Source organism: Podarcis tiliguerta (assembly GCF_965153285.1).
Source record: "Podarcis tiliguerta genome assembly, chromosome: 6".
Classification (NCBI taxonomy): Eukaryota; Metazoa; Chordata; class Lepidosauria; order Squamata; family Lacertidae; genus Podarcis; species Podarcis tiliguerta.
Genome location: NC_139539.1, coordinates 21,827,436 through 21,851,470, shown reverse-complemented (window position 1 = coordinate 21,851,470; position 24,035 = coordinate 21,827,436). Strand labels below are relative to the sequence as shown.

Below are 24,035 nucleotides of genomic sequence, written 5' to 3'. Positions count from 1 at the left end.
GTTGCTAGCCAGTGGGCTGTTTCTCTCTGGGCTGCAGGGTGGAAAGCAGGGCAGGGCAGGGTCCTGGGAACCAGGGAATGTGATATGTGAGCTAATGGCTGTGGCTCAGTGGGCAAAGAATCACCTCAACTGATGCTGGACAGGTGAGATTAAGGCCCTGTCCTCATCTTTGCAGCCATGCACACTTTAAACAAAATCTCAGCCCAGCATGCCTGTTTGTGCACAAGGGCTCCTAGGTGCATAGACATTAGTGGGCGCACTTGCCGTTCTGCTAATGTAGCTGCTGAATGAACCATGCTGTCTACGTGGTTAAAAGAAAAAAGGCTTCAGGTCAAAAATAGCCCATTCCCAGTGGCGCTCCTTAGTGCTCAGAGGTTGACGTCACAATGGGACCATTGCTTGGATTCTTCTGCAGTGCGAGTTGTGTGCCAGCCAGTTGTTCACTGGATGCGTGGTCATTCCACAGCATGCGCCAGATCTTGCCGCTTGGTTGACCATCTAGTGTGCAACACCAAATGCATCCAGAAGTGGCCGGCAGCTTCTGCCCATGGCAGAGGAGGCAGAAGGTGCTGTTGAGATAGAAGTAGCGTACTGCTTGCAAAAAGGCAACTTACTGGATCCCAAACCTGATGATTGTCTATATCAGGGGTCTGCAACCTTTAAGACAAAAAGAGCCACTTGGACCCGTTTCCGAAGGAAAAAAAACTGGGAGCCGCAAAACCATTGCGACATTTAAAACAAATATATCTCCGTAGCCGCGATCTGACAGCGGGTGGGAAGGTGATGTCGGGACGGTGCGTGACTAACGCACGCACCGCCCCCATGCGACGTCACAGCCAGTACAGCGCCCGCCACAGTGGGGAGTGTCGGGGCACACAATGCGCCTCCTCCCCTCGCTAGTATCCGCCCCGGAGCCGCGGCAAAGGTGTAAAAGAGCCACATGCGGCTCTGGAGCCGCGGGTTGCCGACCCCTGGTCTATATGTTGTTTGTAAGAAAAGTCTGCTGGACCAGGCCAGTGGCCCACCTAGTCCAGTAACCTGTTCTCATAGTGGCCAACCAGATCCTATGGAAAGGCCAGCGGCAAAAGTACATGTGTGTGCACTTATAACCAGACACAGAGTTTACCCGGGTCTAGGGACATTCCTCTTTCAGACATTGTTATAGGTGGCTGAGAAATCACTTTTTAGAACAGTAGTTAAGTTTTCCCTTTAGGAAAAGCTGGTGCAAACTTAAGAGCTTAAATACCTTCCTTAACATGATGGTTCCTGAAAAGAAACAGATAAATCTGAGACTAATGGAGATATGTTTGGCCATTCTAAAGCAGACTGTGGCCTAATTAGACAACTATTAGTACTTTTAATACATAATCCGATGGGGATTTATCGACTGTTGTAATGACTCAAGATCTTCGTTCAGCCCAATTTGTCCTTTCTGTTTAGTAAGCTCATTTTTTTCAGGGCAAGCATGGAGGGAGGGAGGGAGCAGCTGTGGGGGGAGAGCCCTTGTTGAACAAATGCTCAGCAATTGGTGACAAATAGGGAGAAAATGTTCAGCAGCAGGTGATAAGATGCTGTTATTGCTAATGTGTTTTTTCCCCCTGTGCAAGTTCATCTGAAATCTTAGGTCCTGTTTGATTTCATGTATGTGAATCTATGTGGTATGCATTGTATTAGATATTCCATATGCTGTGGTGGGCCTGTGTAGCTCTCCTATATTGTGGACAAGCAAAATGCCTGCCGTAGTGATGGATTGTGATGTGAATGGAGGGCTTATATGCTGCTGTGGGTTGGAGATAACATTGCACTTCCTGCATGAGCGTCCTTTGCAAAGAGTGGGTCATGCCATGTCAGGAGTGGAGGTTGGGTTTTGCTCTCCTTGCCTTGCTCTCCCCAAGCGGAGAGCTTAACTTTCCTATGGGACTGTGTGGAAGACATTCACTTTTACCCAAAGGCTGCATTTAGGGGTACCATTGGGGGAAGGGCTAAGACTGCTCCCAGTTGCTGATGTTTCTGTCCTGGGAATCAAGCCAAGTCCTAGCTGTGTTCCTATCCTGCTCTTGGTTTTGTTTCTTGGTCACGCTAGCAGGGCCCAAGCAGATAGGGCTGGAGAAACACTTTATGTGGGCTCACCAGTCTATGTTTGCAGGCCCCAAGCTGATAACTATGCAGCAAAAACTGGCAACTGGATTGCAAATCATGTTTGAGGATGCAGTTTTATTTCTCTGCACCTGTACAAGATGCCTATATCTTGTGAGATTGTCTGGAGCCGATCAGAAGCAATGTTAGAATAGCAAGCAATATTAATGTGCTGCAAGCCCATGCCGTGCTCCAGAACAGAAAGTTCTAGGACTCACAGACAGAAGTGGGCCTCCCTACCCTATGCAATATGATCTCTCGAGAACTACAAGTCCCAGAGTTCCTTAGCTCCTGATGGCATATCCTCTATAGATAGGCAGGAGGAGCCAACAGGGTGCGGCATCTGAATGGCAAGACATCAAGAATCCAGGGGCAGCTGGAACTAGTGCGGTTGTTTAGGATTTACAGGCCCCCAAACACCTGGTCTCTAGACTGGGGTGGCAAAACCTTTTCCCCTCAAGGGCCACTTTGTCTCCTGGTGAACTTTCTAGGGGCCACATTCCAGTGGTGGGTGGGGCCAGAGGCAAAAGTGGGTGGAGCAACAGGTATGCATTTTCTTCCAGCCTTCCCCCTCCTGGAATAGCAGTACAGTGGTACCTCGGGTTACATACGCTTCAGGTTACATACGCTTCAGGTTACAGACTCTGCTAACCCAGAAATAGTGCTTCAGGTTAAGAACTTTGCTTCAGAATAAGAACAGAAATCGTGCTCTGGCGGCAGCAGGAGACCCCATTAGCTAAAGTGGTGCTTCAGGTTAAGAACAGTTTCAGGTTAAGAACAGACCTCCGGAACGAATTAAGTACTTAACCCGAGGTACCACTGTACTTGAATCTTAGGGCTGTATGCAATGAATACAGATATTTTACATCAGGCAGAAACGTAAGGAATTACAACAAAGGGACTGAAAATTGTTTGGCAAAGACTTCTGTCGGACGGAGAAGGCGGATAATGTTTGTACCATTCCCAGATAAACATTGTCTGTACTAACAATTATGTTATAAACTGGCTGTTATCTATTAACAAATCTGTTATATGCCCCCTTTTGCCAGAATGACTACGGAGTAGTTTACAAAAATGAGAGCAATACAATAAAAATGTTCAGATACAATGGATTAAAACAAAATATAGAGAGGCTACCTGGGTCTTTTGTCATGGTGCAAACATGCTCTGCATATCCAGCACCACCCGTTTCAAAGCTTAAATGCAAACCAAAACTTGAACTTGCTTTAATTTAAGAGTGAGGAGTTTTATACGCCAATATAAGCAGTTCATCAGGGTGTCAAGCAAACCATGTCAATTGTTGGGAGTGTCAAAAATGGATCTGAAGCTGCAGGTTTCGGAATGACAACTTTTGTTCCCGTTCCTAGAGATGTGTGTTAGCAAGGGTTACTTAGTGGCAGTGGAAAATGCACTTTGTACGTGCCCAGAGGTGCTGCCTTACTCTCATGTTCCAGCCATTCAAAATCAGTTCTGTACTTCATTTTTGTGCTCTTGTCCAGTAGGTGGAGGTGGCTATTTTTTCTGTTTAATTACTTAACTTGCATAAAATAACCAAATAAAACTGAGCTTGCAGAATAATAATAGTAATATTTTTTTTGCATACTTTTTGTGGGCTGTTTACAGGCTTTTGAATGTTTTCTGTCTTCACACACTTGTAATTTTGTTCTGTGAGTTATCTTTCTTTTCTAGGAGACCATTTCTTCCAGATGTCTTTTGAACTGCTTTGTAAACTAGCTTCCATGGTGATTGATGGCTTCAACCAGCACTAAAACCAGTGGGGGTAGATTTGGCATTGAGATTTTGCAGGTGCTCATATGGCTCATGCCAGCTCCTTCAATAGGAGAAGCCAGGGAAGAAGCGGTGGAATGTAATTGCATGGCTATTTTCTCCCTCAAAATACTAATAAGATCTTTAATGGGTGTCTTTGGTAACAAGCAGTATTATGAGAGGTATACCGTCCAATGAGTGCTATTGATAAGTATTGCATAGTGGCTAAGGGACTGAACAAGGACATCTTTGCTTCACATCTCATCTCGGCTGCAAACCCACTACGTGGCCTTAGGGAAGCCACTATCTCTCAGCCTCAGCATCCCTGCGCAGAACCTGAAAATAACGAGTAGAATGCTGCGACAAAATGTTGTAGCTTATCCCTGGTGTGTGTGTTACCTGAACTGGAAGTGTGAGTGGTTGGCACCTAAGAGAGAAGTCCCTGCTTCTACTTGGAGTCTTACTTCATGTGCAAAATTTGTTTTGTTTTGTTTTCAGTTTTTGAACATTTAAAATGGCAACTAGTCTGCATGTCTGCATGCAAGTCAATGGAGCGTGAGGATTCTGCATGCAACTGAGTGCTTGATTTGGTCTGGGGGAGGTCTGAGGGGACAGTTTTAAGTAGATTTATCTTAGTTGCAGCCTGAGATGTCCCAATATGAGTCTGAATTAGCGCCTCCTCTGAGCTCAGTATTAACAATGTACTACATAGTAGGTCTATCATAAGCTGCTCTTTCTCAACACAGCCTTGAAACCTGCAGTAGGATTATGGCAGTGAACAACACCTTAGAGTTCTTGTATATTATACTCAGCCCAACCTGCAAAGGGAGGATAAAAACTTTGTTGTAAGACATTCTCTCGGTTTCAGCCCAAGCTGAGATAGGGGCTAATACTTCTGAAAAACCACTCAGGTTCAGTGTGAATCACCCTGCAGAGTTGCCATACACCAATCTCTTAGACACAGCTCCTTCTAAACCTGTATTGTAAGGAGAGTTAAAAGGTAAAGGGACCCCTGACTGTTAGGTTTAGTCATGGCCGACTCAGGGGTTGCGGCGCTCATCTCGCTTTATTGGCTGAGGGAGCAGGCGTACAGCTTCTGGGTCATGTGGTCAGCATGACTAAGTCACTTCTGGTGAACCAGAGCAGCGCATGGAAACGCCATTTACCTTCCCACCGGCACAGTACCTATTTATGTACTTGCACTTTGACGTGCTTTCGAACTGCTAGGTTGGCAGGAGCAGGGCCCGAGCAACGGGAGCTCACCCCGTCGCGGGGATTCGAACCGCCGACCTTCTGATCGGCAAGTCCTAGGCTCTGTGGTTTAACCCACAGCGCCATTAAATCAGAACTGTCTGATCCTGAGCTGAAGATAAAAATTCCCAGGTTCAATCCAAGCATGCCCAGGTTGGGGGGGGGGGGGCAGAGATCCCAGTCTGAAACCCAGGAGAGATGTTATCAGCCGCTGACTGTATTGGCTGGCACATAACACCAGAAGATTATTAAATTATATTCTGCACAAGCAGGAATAGTGGTTTCTTTTGCCCTAACAAGCAATGATTGTTAAGCTACTTTGAAGCCATGGTTTGTGGTTGGTTTAGTGATGGTGGTTTTGTTAGGGCAGAGGAAACCACAACCCCAGGTTCGCATGTCATGCCAAGCCAGCCACTTTGTGGTTTCCCTGCTTGCAAAGTGGGAGGGCTTCAGTTGCCAGCATTTAGCTCATGTGCTTTCTGGCTAGCTTAGTGCTGCGTGCAAACACAACCAGCATTTACCAGGGTAGGGGTGACTTTTGCCCTCCGGATGTTCCCAAACTACAACTCCCACCCACTTCACCAAGCATGACCAATGGCTAGGGATGATGGGTGTTGCAGTTCAGTAATGCTTGGAGAGCCAAAGGCTCTCCACACCTCAGATACACCCAGTGCCTGATTTACGTATAAGCTAAACAAGCTATAGCTTAGGGCCCCACTCTCTTGGGGGCCCCCCCAAAAAATTAAAGGAAAAACAACGACGTACATTTCCAAAATATGATAAAAATAAAATAAAATCAAACCTACATACAGCAACACTGTTTTGTGTTGTGTAGGCTCCTATGATGTAAGTACAGTGGTACCTCAGGTTACATATGCTTCAGGTTACACACGCTTCAGGTTACAGACTCCGCCAACCCTGAAATAGTGCTTCAGGTTAAGAACTTTGCTTAAGGATGAGAACAGAAATTGTGCTCCGGCGGCGCGGCTGCAGTGTGAGGCCCCATTAGCTAAAGTGGTGCTTCGGGTTAAGAACAGTTTCAGGTTACGTACGGACCTCCGGAACGAATTACGTGCCTAACCTGAGGTACCACTGTAATGGGCCCCGTCTGCTAGCTTGCTCCCTAAAATATCACTGGTTTTCTCATTTCTATATATAGGGTGCCTGCATTCTGCATGGACTGGTTGCAAGGCAACATGTGCAAATGGCTTTAGATACCTATTAGGTCCATAAATTACTATATAGCATATATTCAACACAAAAAACAGTGACAATTAGTTGTTGACAAAGGACAGTTGGACATATAAAGAGCCCCATTACCTTCAGTAGCTTAGGGCCTCATCAAACCTAATCTGGCCCTGGATACACCGATAATCTGATGATATAAGGGAGCTTCTTACATTTCTATTTCCCAATTTCCCCCTTTCATTTTCTTCCATGGAATATTTCCTGACATCAGATGTACAGTGTTTAAGTTTACAATGGTGCGAGGGTTTGGTCGTTCTTCTAATTAAGAAGTTTTTCCAACTCCTTGTTTACTCGCTTTGCTTGTCCCCACGCTCCCCACAAGCTTTCTTCAAGTGATCTCTGGGATGCTTCTGTAAGACACTTGGGAATTTTCTAATGGTAAAGTGATTCATTAAGTTGACAGTTAAATATTTCACCCTTGGAGATCTCTGCTGCTATTTTGAAGCGGTTCTCATGGGAATGAAAAAGAAAGAAAGTCTAGTGCTTATACTAAAGAAATCAGTCTCCCCAAAGACACCTGTATCGAGGAGAAATTTTACATTTGTGACAGGAGAAGGAGATATTATAACATATCACAACTGAGGGAATTCCTGTGGGAATGTTTTCATAACTTTATGATTTGTTTATTTGTTACATTTATACCCCAGCTTTTCTCCTCAAGGTAGTGTACATAGGTCTCCTCCTCCCCATTTTATCCGCACAACAACCCTGTGGGGTAGGCTAGGCTGAGAGTGACTGGTCCAGTTCAGTGGCGTAGCGTGGGGGGTGCAGGGGGGGCCGGTCGCACCGGGCGCAACATCTGGGGGGTGGGGCGCACTCGCACTCGCAGCTCTCTGCCCCTACCTGGCTCACTCACTCTCTCTCACTACAGTGCTGGCTGTGCGAATCCGATCCGAGCCGCCGGGTCGCCGCCCACTGTGGAGGGGAGGGTGCCAGGCGTGTGGTGCGGAGAGAGAGCGAGGGACTATCTGGGGGAGGGACAGTGCAGCGGGGGGGGGGGCGCAGATTACTTGCCTTGCCCTGGGTTAGGGGGCACAAATTACTTGCCTTGCCCTGGGTGCTGACAACCCACGCTACGCCACTGGTCCAGTTAGCTTCATGGCTGAATGGGGATTCGAACCCTGGTCTCCCAGGTTCTTGTCAGGCATTGAAACCTCTACACCACACTGGTTTCATTTTTTTAAAAAACACACACATATAGGGCTCAGATTAACAGCACCATCCTATACATGCCTATGCAGAAGTTAGCTCTATTGAATTCAATGGTGCTTAATCCAAGGTAAATTTGTGTAGTCACAGTCTGATAGCTAGCTCATAATCCGAGCCTTTTAGCAATATGTGGGACACTGGAGTGCTTGAGAAGCTTAGGAAAGGAAAAATATAGTTTCCCTTTCCCACTCTACTGAAACGTCCCCCTCGATTTCCCTTTTTTAAGAGAAGAAAACCCACATCTAACGCTCTTGCCATTCTGCGATTCAACCCTCTTCAATATTCCTTAAGTCCTAAGGCTGGAGGAATGAAGCTTCCGGAAGTTGCTTATTTGGCTTTTCCCAGGGGTTCACATGTGAATTTGTTCGCAAATCATTACAAATTGTTGTTTAAAAATGAATATACTTTCCTTATTTGAATCAGTGTCCTACCCTTTCCTTTGTCAATAGTTTCACCTGAACACTGATTCTGATAGTACTGATAATAATAATTTTATTATTTATACCCTGCCCATCTGGCTGTGTTGCCAAGTAGGTCAGGCTGAGAGACTGTGACTGGCCCAAGGTCACCTCCCCAGAGTGAGGATTAGAAACTGGGACTCCTAGGTCCTTCACCTTAACCACTACACCACACTGCCATTAAAATTGCCAGCACACAATCAGACAAGGAAGGTTTCTCTCACATCTCCATTCTTTCCAGGGATTGATTTAGAGCTGAAACACAATTCAACAGCCAGCAAGAATTAAGGTTCGAAGAAGCTGACTTAGGCCCGTGTTCCTCTTGGCTTGGCCTTGTCTACCAAAAGGCTTTCACAAGGAATTTCCTCAGAGATGCTTTTAAATGCAGATAGCGGGGTTTAAGGCCGGGACTCTCAAAGTGTGTGCTCTGCCACTGAACAAGTGTCTTTTCCCATCCAGAGCTATTTAACCTTAGGTGACCATTTCATGTTTTCGTGCCTTTCTTTCTGGGCTCTTTCTTGTCCTTTGGCTTCTTAGCTTCCCCAAGGATTATTGTGCTTTGCTAACATGACAGAAATCGCTGGCAGTCTGTGGCTATAAAAATACCCATGGCCATTTGCCTGTGAGAAAGCAAATCCTTGGGGGAGCTAATTCTTTTATACTGGTAATAAATATTTGTATTTCTCCAGCATGTTTGGTCCCAGGATACTCTAGCTGAATGGGGATTTGGGTGGTTGGTTGCAGAGCTGGTGGTTTACAAATTTGGGGGGTGAGGCTCCCAATAGCGAGTGATGGATTGAGCCAAAGCGGGTTTCTATGGGTAGGTTGCTAGTTACTGAGGTAACCACATCAACAAAAGGACGACAATCAAGGGAGAGAGAAACTCTGCTGTGAGGGAAATTAATGTTCTGAGGCAATTGGTGGGAAGGAACTAGCTTCCTTCTGGGGAAGCGTTCAACTTGGCTCCAGCGAGGGACCTTTTCCTGTATTTCAATTAGTTTGGTATTAGGAATACACAAACTTGCAACAAAAAGTTGTTCAGGGTTCCTCCCCCCCCCCCTTCACATCCCCTCTTTCCCTCTGGCTTGTTGGTATCCCTCGTTGAAATGTTGGGCATGAACAACAAATACACTCATGAATGACATACGTCTCTTTCTGTTAGTCTTTATCCCTCGCAATTGCATATTGCATTCCAGTTTAGTTCTAATTTCATTTGTACAATGATGCATGCTCTGATTGTCCCTATTTATCTGGTTAAACACTATTGATTCCTTCCAGAGAAGCCCCAAAGTATCTGAATGACTTTGCCCCCAAATATCTGAAAGACTGCCTCTTCCCCTTCAGACTCTTGAGCAGGGGTCGACAACAAGTGGCCCACAGGGGTCATTTAAACGGCCCCTGAGCCGCCCCCGAACTGAGCCGCCCACTTGGCGAGTCCCCACATGCTTGGTTAAACCAGCACGGAGCGGGGACTCGCTTGTGCGGCACCGAAAATCGTGTCTGCGCAGATGCAGAAGCCAAAAATCACGTCTGCGCAGACACAATCCGGCCCACGGAGCAATCTCCACGGGAGTGAACCAGCCCAGGCGAGGTAAACCTTGCCGACCCCTGCTCTTGAGTGTTCAGCTTAGCAATGGTGCCCCTCTTAGTAGTTCTACCACCCACAGAAGTTTGGGGGTTGGCAGTCTGGGAGAGGGCATTCTCTGTGGCAGCTCCTAAGTTGTGAAATTCCCTCCCTACATAAGTGCGCCTGGCAGCTTCATTTCCATCATATGCTGACAACATCCTTCAGGTTGTCTAAAAAGAGAGGAGCCCAGGATTGGAGAGCAAATATTTAGATGCCTTATTCTGGCAAAAAAAATAGCAGGGGTTTGCGGCACCCATACCCAGCCTCTCCTGAAACTTGCAAAACTGCCCATGGTGAGTAACATCTCTAGGTAGTTCCCTTATGCCACCAGAGAATATCTCCAGCCACAGAGGCAGTGTACAGATGCTAGCTTTGGATTCATGGTGGAGGGAAAATTGTATTTGCTGAATGGGAAATAAGCACACAGTTCATTTCCGGCTCAGCCAACATAAGGGACCATTTTGTGGGTGATTTTGGGAAGGCTATTGATTGCTGCCTGAATAACCATGATTTCAACCTTGTTCTTCAGGAAATGTGGTGTAACTAACTTCACTATTGCTCTTGATTGTAGGTACATACCAAGGCCAGTTCACCAATGGAATGCGCCATGGTTATGGCGTCCGGCAGAGCGTCCCATATGGCATAGCAGCTGTAGTCCGCAACCCTCTAAGGACCTCCCTTACTTCCCTCCGTAGTGAGCACAGCAATGGCACCCTGTTGCAACACGACTCCCCGTCAGCAAACCTGGAGAACTTTCCCATGACACCTACGATCACCCGTGGTGGCTTTGCTCTCAGCCTGTACGCGGATGCTGATGCGGGCAAGCTGAAGAAGGGAGGGCTCTTCAGGCGGAGTTCCTTGTTTGGGAAGTTGAAGAAATCCGACTCTAAGACTTCCTTGGCCAGCCAAAGGAGCCGACTCAGCTTTCTCAAGAGCGAGAGCGGGATGAGCTCCACTGGTAGCGATGCCACCTCCACAGCTAGCCTAGGAGAAGGAGCCGAGGGAGAGGACTTCCCGCCTTTTGACGCTGATATTGATGCCACCACGACAGAGTCCTATATGGGTGAGTGGAAGAATGACAAGCGCTCTGGGTTTGGCGTGAGTGAGAGATCAAGTGGCCTGAAGTATGAGGGTGAATGGCTGGATAATGTGCGGCATGGATACGGTTGCACCACTTTGCCTGATGGTAAGAAGGAAGAAGGGAAATACCGAATGAACGTCCTGATCAAAGGCATGAAGAAGAGGGTGATACCTCTGAAAAGTGCCAAGATAAGGCAGAAGGTGGACAGGAGCCTGGAAGGGGCTCAGAGGGCAGCAGCCATCGCCAGACAGAAATCTGAGATTGCAGCTTCTAGGTAAGAGCCTGAGGCTTGACATTTACTATGTGAAAGTAGAAGGAATCATCCAAAGTTTCATTTTTAATTGAATAAGTGTTTGCAATTTATGCTTAAGACAGGGATGGGCAACCTTTGGCCCTCCAGATGTTGTTGGATTCCAACTCCCCATCACCCCTAGCAGCATAGCCCATAATCAGGGTGGTGGGAGATGTAGTCTAGGAACATTTAGAAGGCCACAGGTTCCCTGTCTTTTGTTTAAGAAATATTTGTAGATAAGACGTACATTAAAATAAATCTCCATTTCTGGCAAAGTCTAGTTTTGGGAAGATGAGGAAATCTAAAGTTCTGAGAAACCAAATAACATAGTTAATTACTGCTAGGACATGAAACTTACTGTCTTTTGACATGTCCGCTGCACAATGATGGATGAGGAAAGATAAATCCATTTTGTATCTATTAAATATACAGTGGTGCCCCGCAAGACGAATGCCTCGCAAGACGGAAAACCTGCTAGACGAAAGGGTTTTCCGTTTTGGAGGTGCTTCGCAGGACGAATTTGCTATGGGCTTGCTTTGCAAAACAAAAATGTCTTGCGATTCTTGCGATTTTTTTCCGCTCCCCACCCCCTTTTTCTAAGGCACTAAGCTGCTAATAGCCTTTTAGCAGCTAATCCGCTAATCCCTTAAGCCTTTAATAGCCGCTAATAGCGCTAATCCGCTAATAGGGTTGCTTCGCAAGACGAAAAAACCGCTAGACGAAGAGACTCAGGGAATGGATTCTTTTCGTCTTGCGAGGCACCACTGTACTTGTGTACAAATAAGATATTAAAACAAACCTCAATTTCTGGCAAATTCTATTTCTGGGCAGGTTTAAAATTCTGATAAATGGAGCAACATAGTCAATTACATCCATGAGATAAAACCTACTATATTCTGACATGTCCACAACATATTGATGGGTGAGGAACTTAAGAAGAATAACAAAGAACAATCTGTTTGGTGTGATTGATTTTAGATATGTCTCATGACTGATATGGCTGATTACATATAGATCAAGAATTGTGTATCATTGAGGAGCAATCATTTTGCATTTGGTGAGATCTGTCAAAACGTGATAATAGAAGTTGTGCATTTTAGGCAGACCTTGGTTCCTGTGTCAGCACCACCCTGATGGGACAGGCGGCACCAGCATTATATCTAGCCAGATTATCTACCTTGGATCGTTCCTTTGCAGCTGTGTCTTTAACCTGCCCTACATCTGATGTCATAGGGGGCAAGTTATTGTGACTTGGGAAAACCTTGCAAGATTAATTAGGACCCCTGCTGGGCCTAGTTTGGCCCTGGCAAAAGGTGCATCGTGCCTGCTTTGTCTCAAGTCTTAAGGCAGGGAAAGGCACCATTTGTGTGAATAGGACTTTTTAAAATTAACAGTGGGATTTTCAGTGGGACACTGTTTTAAACTGTCTCATCCTAACTGCCATCATCTCTCCAGGGGCAGGTGGTGGGAATACACTTACAGACAACAAATTAGGTTTAGGAAAAAAGTTCCTATTCAACATGACTGAGGAGGAACGTGACACTGGCTCTAAAGGTGCCATGGGCTGGATAACTACTGCAAGGCAGAGGTGGGAGGCTGTACAACCTAAGTGGACCAGTGGGCTAAAGCAGATTTATATGTCCATTCCCTTGATATTAGATTTAGAGCACCTACCCACCACACACACACACACACACACACACACAACTGATGTTTTAATGTGCAGTATTGAAATCAAGGTATTTTGGGCCCTGAGTCAGTACTTAACTTTTCTTTTATATTGGCGGGCTTCCATCATCCATAACAAAAGTAGTCATAAACAATAAATACATTAAAAATGCTCAACCAAACTCGATAATTTCCACATAAACCACAAGATCTAAAAACAACAATAGCAACCCCCTAACAAAACACCACAAACACCCCAGCCCAAGAGTCTGTTTATTCTTGGCATCTGATGATGGTTTGTTTAGTGAGAAACATCCCACAATCCTGGATCTGGGCAAGGTTCATAGTTTGTTGCTCCAGCTCGTAGCTGGGAAAACAGCAAAGTGGAAGCATGCATTGACACACTGCTCATTTCTAGCCAATGAGAAATAATCACCATTAAAATTAAGGAGCTACATGAGAGCACTACCACACTATTGCAATGCTCCCTTTGATTTCAGTGGGGGTTGGGCAAGATACCGTATTTTTCGCTCTATAACACGCACCCGACCATAACACGCACATAGTTTTTAGAGGAGGAAAATCCATAACACACATAGACATTTTCCCTTACTTTCTAGGAGGAAAAAAGTGAGCGTTATGGTGCAAAAAATACGGTAATTTCCTGGTTGATTGTGCTCTTTAGGATGAAATCCTATACCCACTTACTTTAGAGTGAGAACTCATTGAACTCAATAGGACTTAATATTGTGTAGACATGCATAGAATCACACGGTAATGTTACCTGTAAAGTGCTGTGAACACTGATAATAGATACATAGGTTTATGCTGTTATTTGGCATGTAAAACACTATGCACACTGCTGGTGGTATAGAAATAAATCACGGGCACCCACCAGATTTGCCTAGTAGAAATTTATGCGTCTTGGCAAGGTGTTAAATGAAGCGTAGCACATCTCCAAGGTAATAGATCTTGCCACAGGAAAGGTCACTGCAGGTTCTTTTCTGCCAAAGGCACTAATATTCCCATGAAGCATAAATGAGGAATTATAGTCTCGGGTAAGGGCTTCATCTTACTTTGATGTTTGTTTTTGGCTCTAATTACCCATGCAAGTACAAAGCAAACATGCCTTGCATTGTTGTGGATGACATGTGTGCATTAAATTGCACTTTTCTTAGTAAAATACATGGAAAAGAAAATACAGGTTTTCTATGTGCTAAAAAATAGGCGTCCACCATTCACAACCAACATGGAGTTGGAGAAGCTCTTGTAGGTTATCTAGTCCTGTTCTTCCCAAACTATCTGATGGAGTGGACCAACAAATCTCCCACTCCTCAATGTGCCAGTGACCGGCACAATGTGTGGATTCTGAAGCATCCTACCCAACCTGGGCTGGGTTAAGTAGCCATGGTCTGTGGACCACTGTTTTGAGTATCACTGACCTAGTCAAACCCTGCGCAATGCAGGAATTTCAGAACACCCTCACACTTTCTATGATTTGCCCCTTTTGTAGCCTGAACTCCTTTCCCTTCCAACCAGGAGGAAGAAAACATGTTCAGGCGCCCCCCCCCCCATGCATTTGACTTGTGCGCAACTGTGCATACATGCGGTGCTGGGAAATACGTAAATAATTCCATTCATACCCGGTAGTGGTGGAAGAGAGCTGGAGAGTTTGTGTGGCTTGTGTGGAGCCCCTCCCCTCCCGGAGCCTGAAGAGGACTTCAGTGAGGGTGAATGAAGCCCCGAAGAGACCGGATGTGCAGCAGGACTTCATTTAGCCTGCTCATCCTCCCTATCTAGAAGTTGATGTGTAGGGTAGCACAGCTGCAGTTGCGGTTTTCCCACATGTCCTCCAGCCTCAGAGGTTCAATTCTAGTTGGGGATATTTTTGGATACGGTATTGTTGATATGGACTGAACAGAAGTGAAAGAGAGGGTGTTTAAAGAATGTTTAGAGGTTGCTCCCCACCTTTCACAATTTCACTTATGCACATGGGGGCTCAGAACTTAAACCCCATGTAAGTGGGGAGTTGCCTGTATCTGGTCTACAGGAGAGTTAAAATGTGGGTAGGGGTGGTTGAAGGGACAGGAGTGGCGGTGTTGTCTAAACCACAGAGACTAGGGCTTGCTGATCAGAAGGTTGGCGGTTCGAATCCCCACGACGGGGTGAGCTCCCGTTGTTCGGTCCCAGCCAACCTAGCAGTTCGAAAGCACATCGAAGTACAAGTAGATAAATAGGTACTGCTCCGGCGGGAAGGTAAATGGCGTTTCTGTGCGTTGCTCTGGTTCATCAGAAGTATCTTAGTCATGCTGGCCACATGACCCGGAAACTGTACGCCGGCTCCCTTGGCCAGTAAAGCGAGATGAGCACTGCAACCCCAGAGTCGTCCGTGACTGGACCTAACAGTCAGGGGTCCCTTTACCTTTACCTTTGGGGTGGTTGAGAAATTGTATTCAGATTCTCTTCAAGGCGAATCTATCTAATTCACAATTTCCAAAATAATATGCAAACTGAAACACAGCCATCTTTCAAAATTTGCACATCTCAGCAGTTTGCAGGGCAGTTCTCTGGCAAAGTATTGTGTACAAAAAAGCATATACTAGAGCAGGGGTCGGCAACCCGCGGCTCTGGAGCCGCATGTGGCTCTTTTACACCTTTGCCGCGGCTCTGGGGCGGATACTAGCGAGGGGAGGAGGCGCATTGTGCGCCCCGACACTCCCCACTGTGGCGGGTGCTGTACTGGCTGTGACGTCGCATGGGGCGGTGCGTGCATTAGTCACACACCGTCCCGACGTCACCTTCCCGCCCGCCCGCCTGCTACATTATAAGGGGCATGTACGCTGGTCACTGCATTGAAAGGGGGCATGTACGCTGGTCACTGTTTTGAAGGGGAGTGAAGAACACACACACAAAAAGGTAACTTGTTAATTTAACGTTTATTTCTATGAGGAGGAGTAATTCTGAGGGGTCAAACAAAGAAATAATAAAAAAGTGACAAAAAAGTTATTTTTATAATGACGAGTTTTGCGGCTCCCAGTTTTTTTTTCTTCGGAAACAGGTCCAAGTGGCTCTTTTTGTCTTAAAGGTTGCAGACCCCTGTACTAGGGTAAACTGTGTACTGAAATGCATAGGTTAGTGAAAATAACATTAAAATATATTACATTTGGTAAATTGCTTTGCCAAAATGTGTATGTTAAAGAACATTGCATAAAAATGTATATTGTAGGAAAAATTCTCTGGTGAATTTTCATGCAGGTTTTCTGAATTTTTTTTTCTAATTGCAAACTGATGGGGAAATGTGGAGAACTGGCGACTGGAAGAATAATAAACTGAGAGAAACCAGAACTGACAGAATTGCTATTTTCATTTATTATGTTTCTATGCCATTTTTCCACTCACATGAATCACAAAGCAGCTCAGAAATAATAAATAAACAATAATATAATGGAACATCACAATGACAACACAAATCCTATATAATAATTAACAAATCATCAGTGAAACAATTACAAATCATCAGTAAAATAGTCACATTCTATAAAACACAATTAACTAAATAACTAAAAAATAAGCTAAACAGCAAAAACACAACAAAAGTCATATTATAAGATTGACAAAGCACTACAGCACTCCTAGTCCACAAAATAATATCGACATTAGCAACCAAAACCAAACTAAGCACTGTTGAGTTGGCACACAGACACATACTCCTCACCCCAATGTGTGTGCGCATTCAGCTTCCTTATCCTTTTGACCCTTTAACTCTTAAAATTTGAGCCCTCATCTCTGCTTCATCTATGTTTGGAATAGGCCTGGGCTCTGGTTAACACGAGCAAGAATGGTTTAGGTAATTTTTAAAGAATCTGTATCCGTGGGATATGATGATCTACATCCATATTAGCACAGGAAATTCTGTCTGATTTCGCCGATTCTTTGCTTGTGGTCTCTTCCACAGCATGCTGGAAAAGTCATGCATATAAAGTGTTGCAAAGCTATAAATAATGGTGTTGGAGCTGCTGAACTGCTGCACAAATGCTCGGCAGTTTATAAAAGGATCTCTTTATTATACACTATTTACACTTCAAATCAAAGGGGGAACTCTGGTGGTTTACATCAGAGATTGGAATGCACTCCTGGTGGAGCGGGGGCACTCCATCCCTCCCTTAGCGCTGCTTGGACATAATTTCCTATTAAGGAAACTTTTGAGCAAGGGGAAATAGACACGTAGAGCCATTTTCCTCCTCCTTGTGTGTTGCACAAATGCAGCTGATTGAGACACTTGGAAAGAAGGCTTGCAATTTCCATGCTAGCAGCCCCTGCTCATCTCACTCTCTTGTGAATTAGCCCTTGAGTTTCGAGACCGGGCATGTTTCCCTTGAGAAATGTAGCCAAATGTTCGGTTTATTTGCTTTTATTTTAGATTATCACAACGAACAAAACAACTTGCCCCAAGACATTGTGCAATAAATTAGTTGGAGTCAATCAAAAGAGATACCACAAAGTCAAGACAAGCAAACAAAAAGCAGTGTAAATCAGCCTTGAATTCAGTAGTAGCTACAGGTGACAAGCCATAGGTGACAAGGTGAGTGCGTGGAATTCTATGCAGAATCAGGTGAATGCTTCCAGAGCAGAAACAAAGTGGGCTGCAGGAGAATGGAAGTTCTCTTCCTCTGTGCCCAGCTTAGAAAAGCAGCAGGCTGCTGCAAGACAGTCAGAGCAGTTTGATTCTCTCTGCCAGCCTCCAGCAGGCTAGCAACATTTATGCAGGCTAGTATATTTTGTGGGCTTATTTACAAGACTGGTATAACAGCTAATTAGATTTAAATAAAATCATCACCACCATCACCATCACCATCACCTCCTGCTTCCTAAACAATATAGACCAGCTCAGACAGGCCTCATTTGGAAAAGAGCTCTGCAGGATAGACTTCAGGATAGATAAGGTTTCAACTGGCATCCTCAGCAACCTGGCATCAGGAAAGGATGGGACAGAAAGCCAGGCTTTTCCTGATGATTTGAACTCAGGTGTGAGGAATATTTGGCCTTCCATATGTTGCTGAACTGCAACTCCCATCAACCCTACCAAGCATGGTAAATGGCTAGGGATGATGGGACTCATAGTGCAGCAACATCTGGAGGGCCCAGGGTTCCCTAACCTGCTTTAGCATGTGTTTGTGTAGTATGTAGCCAAATGGGCTGTTCGGGATATTATTGTTGAAAGGTAAAGGTAAAGGACCCCTGGACGGTTAAGTCCAGTCAAAGGTGACTATGGGGTTGTGGCGTTCAACTCGCTTTCAGGCGTTTGCCCACAGACAGCTTTCTGGGTCATGTGGCCAGCATAACTGAACCTCTTCTGGCGCGACAGAATACCGTGACGGAAACCAGAGCGCACGGAAAAGCCGTTTACCTTCCCACCACAGTAGTACCTATTTATCTACTTGTACCGGTGTGCTTTTCAACTGCTAGGTTGGTAGGAGCTGGGGCAGAGCAACGGGAGCTCACTCCGTCTCGGGGATTCGAATTGCTGACCTTCCAATCGGCAAAACCAAGAGCCTCAGTGGTTTAGACCTCAGTGCCACCTGACAGTCAACGCCACTCCAACTTACTGGTTGTAAGTAAGAAAGCAGGCAGGTGGGGGCTGACTGAGGGCACATCTGGTTGGTGGTAAAAGTAAAGGTACCCCTGACCATTAGATCTAGTCGTGGACGACTCTGGGGTTGCGGCGCTCATCTCGCTCTATAGGCTGAGGGAGCCAGCATTTGTCCGCAGACAGCTTCCGGGTCATGTGGCCAGCATGACTAAGCTGCTTCTGGCAAACCAGAGCAGTGCATGGAAACACCGTTTACCTTCCTGCCAGAGCGGTACCTATTTATGTACTTGCACTTTGACGTGCTTTCAAACTTCTAGGTGGACAGGAGCAGGGACCGAGCAACGGGAGCTCACCCCGTCGCGGGGATCGAACTGCCGACCTTCTGATCGGCAAGCCCTAGGCTCTGTGGTTTAGACCACAGCACCACCCACAGTGTGCAATTTGCCCTGTTGGGCCAGCTTCCACTGCCATCTAGCTCATTACCATCTACCTGTGACTGGTTTTCAAACCAAGGTTTTCTCAGCCTTACTTGAAGATGCTGGGGATTGAACCTGTGACCTTCTGCATGCAAAGCAGACTCTCTTTCACTGCCCGTTATCAATAATCTTGCAGCCTTTCTCTCTACCATTTTCTGCCCTTCAGGAAAAAAATCAAGTATAATATAAAAACATGTCTACGGACACCAGATCTCTGCTGCCCAGTTTGTATGCTTGTTTTTTGTCTGTTTGAAGCAAGTTGTTTAAAAGGATCGAGTTTTAAATCCTAGCCAGCTTTTCCGTCCGTTGGTGTTGCCTGTCTCCATGGGACACGTTGCACCCGCCCTTAAAATAACAGAGCCGCTCATCTGCTGAGACTTGAACTGCAGCCCTCCCTCGTATCACTTTCCTTTACTCTCCTGGCCAATCATGCTCTTAAGCAATGTTAACTTATATCTCCAGTGTGCTCAGCATTTCAAATCTACATTACATAGGCAGGAATGAGAGTCTCCTTGGGGGACACTGGTGGAGCATGGTGTAAATGACGTGTTGAAAGTGCTGGAGTCAGCAGAGACGGCCCTGACTAAATAAGGGTATGCATTGCAGTAGTTTACCTAACCGACAGGAGAAGAATGCAACAACCGAGAGCCTACATGCTTATCCACTAAGTAGAAACCTGTTCAGGTGGATTTTAATCCTATGTTTCCAAAGTACTAAAGTAATGGCTTTGTGTAGATTCTGTGCTGTGCTCTTAGAATAACATGACAAAACATTCAGCTTCCTAATAAATTTGTGCTTGTCTTTGCTTTGTCTTTTCCTCCTGGAAAAGGAAGTTTCTACTGCTTGTTGCAAACAAGAAGTTGGAATTTTATTAATTCTGGGGGCTAATGGTTGGGAAATTAAAAATGGAAGTTCTTAATAAAGTTGCTGCCTCTGCTGTCCTTCCCTTCTCTTGCTTTTCCTTGCCTGCCCTTTCCCCTCCTGTTCCTTTCCAATAAATCTAATTCATAAGAAAAGCTGAATATTGCTCTCAGAATAAATTATGCAAATCCATGTTATCTATACACATTTATAGGCCTTCTTATGATTGCACAGTTTGGATTTTCCTGAGGCAGAAATATGGTTGTTTTTTGGTATAGATTAAGGCATCCCTTAAATCAGCCGTGGGGAACCTCGCCCCCCTTCATCTGAGTGCCACATTCCCTTCTGGGGCGCCAAGTACCAGTGGGATGGAGCCAGAGGCAAAAGAAACTAGGCAAAAGTGACTAGAGCAATGGATGTGATTTTTTAAATCTTTGTACAGTAGGTTAGTTTCCACATAGACTTGCAAACTCCTTTCAATCCTCTGCCCAAGCAAACAAAAAGCACTATCAGAATTCCAGGACAAATTCTAGCAAGGCAAAAACACTCAAGGCAGATGCAGGGCCGTTGAGGGGCAGTGTGGCCTGATGAGGGTGTGTGGCCTAGGGAGTCCCTCCCAAGGGACAAGTAGAAGAGTCTGGGGGACTACATTTGGCCTCCGGGCCTAACCTTCCCCACAGCTGCTTTAAATAGCCACTCCAAACTCTTTTTGAAGATGTGTGTTTGGAAGCTTCTAAACACACTACTGACCCAAGTGTCTATTGACATCCATGTCATGATGCTCAATTAGGTCCAGTTGAGTGGATTTTCATGTAGACAAGGGTGCCTGTTGCCACTATAGACCACGAGCAGCTGGGCTCAACTAGAACTGATTCAGGGACAATTCACGTTCTTACAAACCACGCCCGTATCCAACAGTTCTACTCTTGTCATGGAGCTTTCAAAGGGACTATTTTAGCAAGGGGAGAAATACGGCAGCCAGAGGAATGCCTTTTAGGCTTTGTCTGCACCAGCTTTCTTATTCTGGGCCAGTGGTGATATGAGACCCATGGAATGTGCACTCCACTTTTGATGTCTTCATGGGGCTCATCCATAGGGCTCTCTGTGTAGGCAGGCGTGTGCAGAATGCTCCAGCCTACACTGATCCCCACTAGTACGTGTGGCTGGCAGGGACAGGTGCAACCTGCACGGCACAAGTCTGAGCAGAAAGAGTCTGCGTGACTTGTTCCTCAGTGCACCATGGAGTTCGAGGGAGAAGCAGACCTCCATCATTCCATTCATTTATTCTGCTGGAATTCCATTCCGCATAGCATTCCACTCCTAAATTCCAGTTTGACTTGGAGTATTTCCAAAATTAATTCTGGAATTGGACTCTTTGCTGTAGCTTTACGCTCATTCTGCACACATTTCCCTCTCTGCATTGCCAATATGTCTGTACATAGCGGGGTCTCTCCCCCTTTTTTTACTTTGCAGTTTTTAAAGGTGTGCACTGGTCATTCTCACACATGATACTGGCCGCAAAGCACAATAAGGCAAATTAGCCTGTGTAAGAGCTGTCTGCTGCTGCATGTGATATGAGCAGCCCCTGCTTAGCGCCTAACTTTCTAGAGCAGGGCAACAAACCATAGAGTGGCAGGATTATACCTATAGAAATATGCCGTCTTCCCTGTTCTTTTCTTTGCCTTTCCTCCATATTGATGATTCCCTTACTCCTAGCAGCTGGTTGCTCACCTCATTCCCTCTCTGCAAGTCCAGCAGACAGAAAAAATACCCTAGCTGTACAAGAACTGGGCCAGCCCTGTGCCAGCCATTCTTTTGTGCTTCAGTTTCTGTGCCTGAGGCTAGCGGCATACTCTGCATATATCCTTAAGTCTCTTTCTAATGGAAGCTTCTCTATGAATGCCAGCCTCTCAAACTCTCTGTTGTCACTACCCACATTAGAGCAGGAGGTGTGAGGAAGGATTGTGAGGCACACTGTACTTGCTAAAGTGGTGTGCAATAGACAAAGGTCAAAAAATCATAGCTGGGCTTGATAGCCAGCCAGAATATTCTCCTGTCTGAATCTTTCTCCCTGCCAGTGAAAGGGGACAGGATCTGAGATGGTGCTCAGCTCAGGTCCTAGCCCAGCTTGTGTGGATGGCGTATGTGACTAGAGTACCGTATGTATGTGTATCCCATGTGAGTAGTGTGAATGGGTGCATGTGAGCAAAAGTGAATGGGGGACACAAATAAGTTCTTTCACATACACACTACCCTAAAACGCATCCACTAGTTTCAGTGGATCTCTACCTATCATACGCTCGCTTTGTATCTCTTGGGGACAAGAGAGTGTGGTTTGGAAGCCCTTCCTTTTCTGAAAAGTCAGGGATAAAGCATCTTCATGGAACTGGCATGGACTTCTAGCCCCATGCAATTTAATCACTGAAATGAGCAAAGGTCATGAGTTGACAAAATTCTATGACTGTGAGTGAACATAGAAAGTTACCTTATACCAAGTCAGACCACTGGTCCACGTAGCTCGGTATTATCTACTTGAGGGTTTTGGACAGGAGTCTTTTCCAACTCTGCCTGGAAATACTAGTGGTCAGTAGCTCAGTAAGAAAAATAGTGTCCCCAGGGACCACTGGATTTCTTAATGAGATTAGAACAGCCTTTATTTTTCCCATGTGACATGTCCTGGCAGGAAGTTTGCAGATGCTCGCCTCTTGATCCCATTTTTCCAGCCTGTTGTATTTCTGAATGGATGTAAATGTCACTTTCTCAGTTAAGGTCAGCCTTGCTGGCTGTGGGACAGTGGAGGCAGTACTTCTGGGCCAGAATGTGTAGCTCAGCTGCTTTTCTCTTCTTCGTCTCTACCCTGGTCATTAACCTACTGAGTCTCTTGTTTGTCCCTTGTTTACCCATCCTTGACAACAATAGTTTCTTGTCAAATAAGAAGACAACACAAATCTGAGCATTTACATAATGCCTAATATTTTTCTTTTTTTACAGTGTTTCATTGTTCCCATTTCCTCACGTACACTTTCACAATAACCCTTGCAAGAGAGGCAAGATTGGTATCTTAACATATGGGGGAGGATACTAAGGTTGAGAGATGGTGGCTTACTTATGGCCATAGAGCAGGGGAGAGGAACTGTTGGCCTTCCAGATGTTGTTGGACTCCAACTCCCGTCAGCCCCAGCCAGTATGGCTAATGGCCAGGAAGTTGTAGTCCACCGACATCTGGAGGGCCACAGATTGGCAACCCCTGCCATAGAGAGTTCATAGTTGAGCTGAGATTTGAACCAGTAACTTATTGGATGACATTCTGTAAGTCAGTGGTGGACAAGGTCTGGAAACTGTGAGTCCACTCTTGCTCTCCAGATCACTGCCTTAGGAATGGCTTCCTCTTTTGTGTCGTGTGTGCGTGTGTGTGTGTGTGTGTGTAAGTAAGAGAGAGGTGGCACAGAGAAAGGGTGGCCAAGCAGAAAACTCTGTCCCTATTGGCTGACCCAATTCACTGCTGGCATGTTGCTCCTGACAGTTTACCTCTGAGGGACTGTGACCATCAATAAGAAGGAGATTGTTCTTAATTTGGTGAGCCCCAGGACCCACCGAATATGGCCATACTCTGATCTAAGGTGGCTCACACAAATGTCTCCTTTTTGGAGTTTCATTTTAAACAGAAAGGGTGGGAAGGAGACACACACACATGCAGGGAGAGAGTTCTTTTTATCTTTAATTGTTGAGTCGGAGAAGATACTATGGCAGATATGCCTTTTTCATAAAACACCCAAGAAATTTTAAAACAATCAAATACATATCCTGCTGGGCTAACTACATTTCACCCAGCTTTGATGAGCTGCAGAATGAAAGTTTTCCCAAACAATTTTTACAAAGGAGTTTACAACCATTTCTCCATGATTTTAGTGCACCCGAGACTCTTTGTACAGCTATTTTTGTGAGTGTGGGTTTTCGCCCCCTTTCTCAGTGACAAGAACCTTTTTCTATACAGCTGTTTAAAAATACAAGTTATCCTGCCCTCCTTAGCTCTTGTTACTTTGAACAGGGAAAAAGAAAAATGTGCATATACAGTAAAAAAGAATCATTAAAACTGGAAATAGTTCTTACATTGCACTTTGGGATCAATGCTCATGTTTCAGTAGAAGTTAAGGGCAAACTAGATGTGACATTAGATATTGCAAAATTCCAAAGCCACATTGCTAGAAATCAAGCTGTATTTGCATATTTCATTTAAACAGCATGACATCTGAGGTTTGCTTATTGGTCTTGTTTGGTCATGTTAACTTGCCTGGAACGTGGTGATTCATGGGGCATTGAATGTGCTGTAAGGATGCAGTCCTATGTCCAATCAGAAGCAAGTTCAATGGC

General features: G+C 45.4%; 1 protein-coding gene across 5 annotated transcripts in view; it reads left to right on the top strand.

Annotated features, from left to right (window-relative positions):
* The window catches only part of JPH2 (junctophilin 2), a 59,930-nt gene that overhangs the window by 1,265 nt on the left and 34,630 nt on the right, over positions 1-24,035 (top strand). For 3 of the 5 annotated variants that reach the window (XR_014512720.1, XM_083446865.1, XM_083446866.1), the window contains exon 2: positions 10,268-11,051. Coding sequence is in view for 3 of the 5 variants with exons in the window: in XM_083446865.1 (XP_083302991.1) it covers positions 10,268-11,051 (784 nt within the window). In the remaining 2 variants the exon portion in view is untranslated. Of the gene's footprint in view, positions 1-8,193; positions 8,545-10,267; positions 11,052-24,035 lie in introns of those variants that run through there. The other 2 variants (XM_083446867.1, XR_014512719.1) reach the window with 2 other exon arrangements.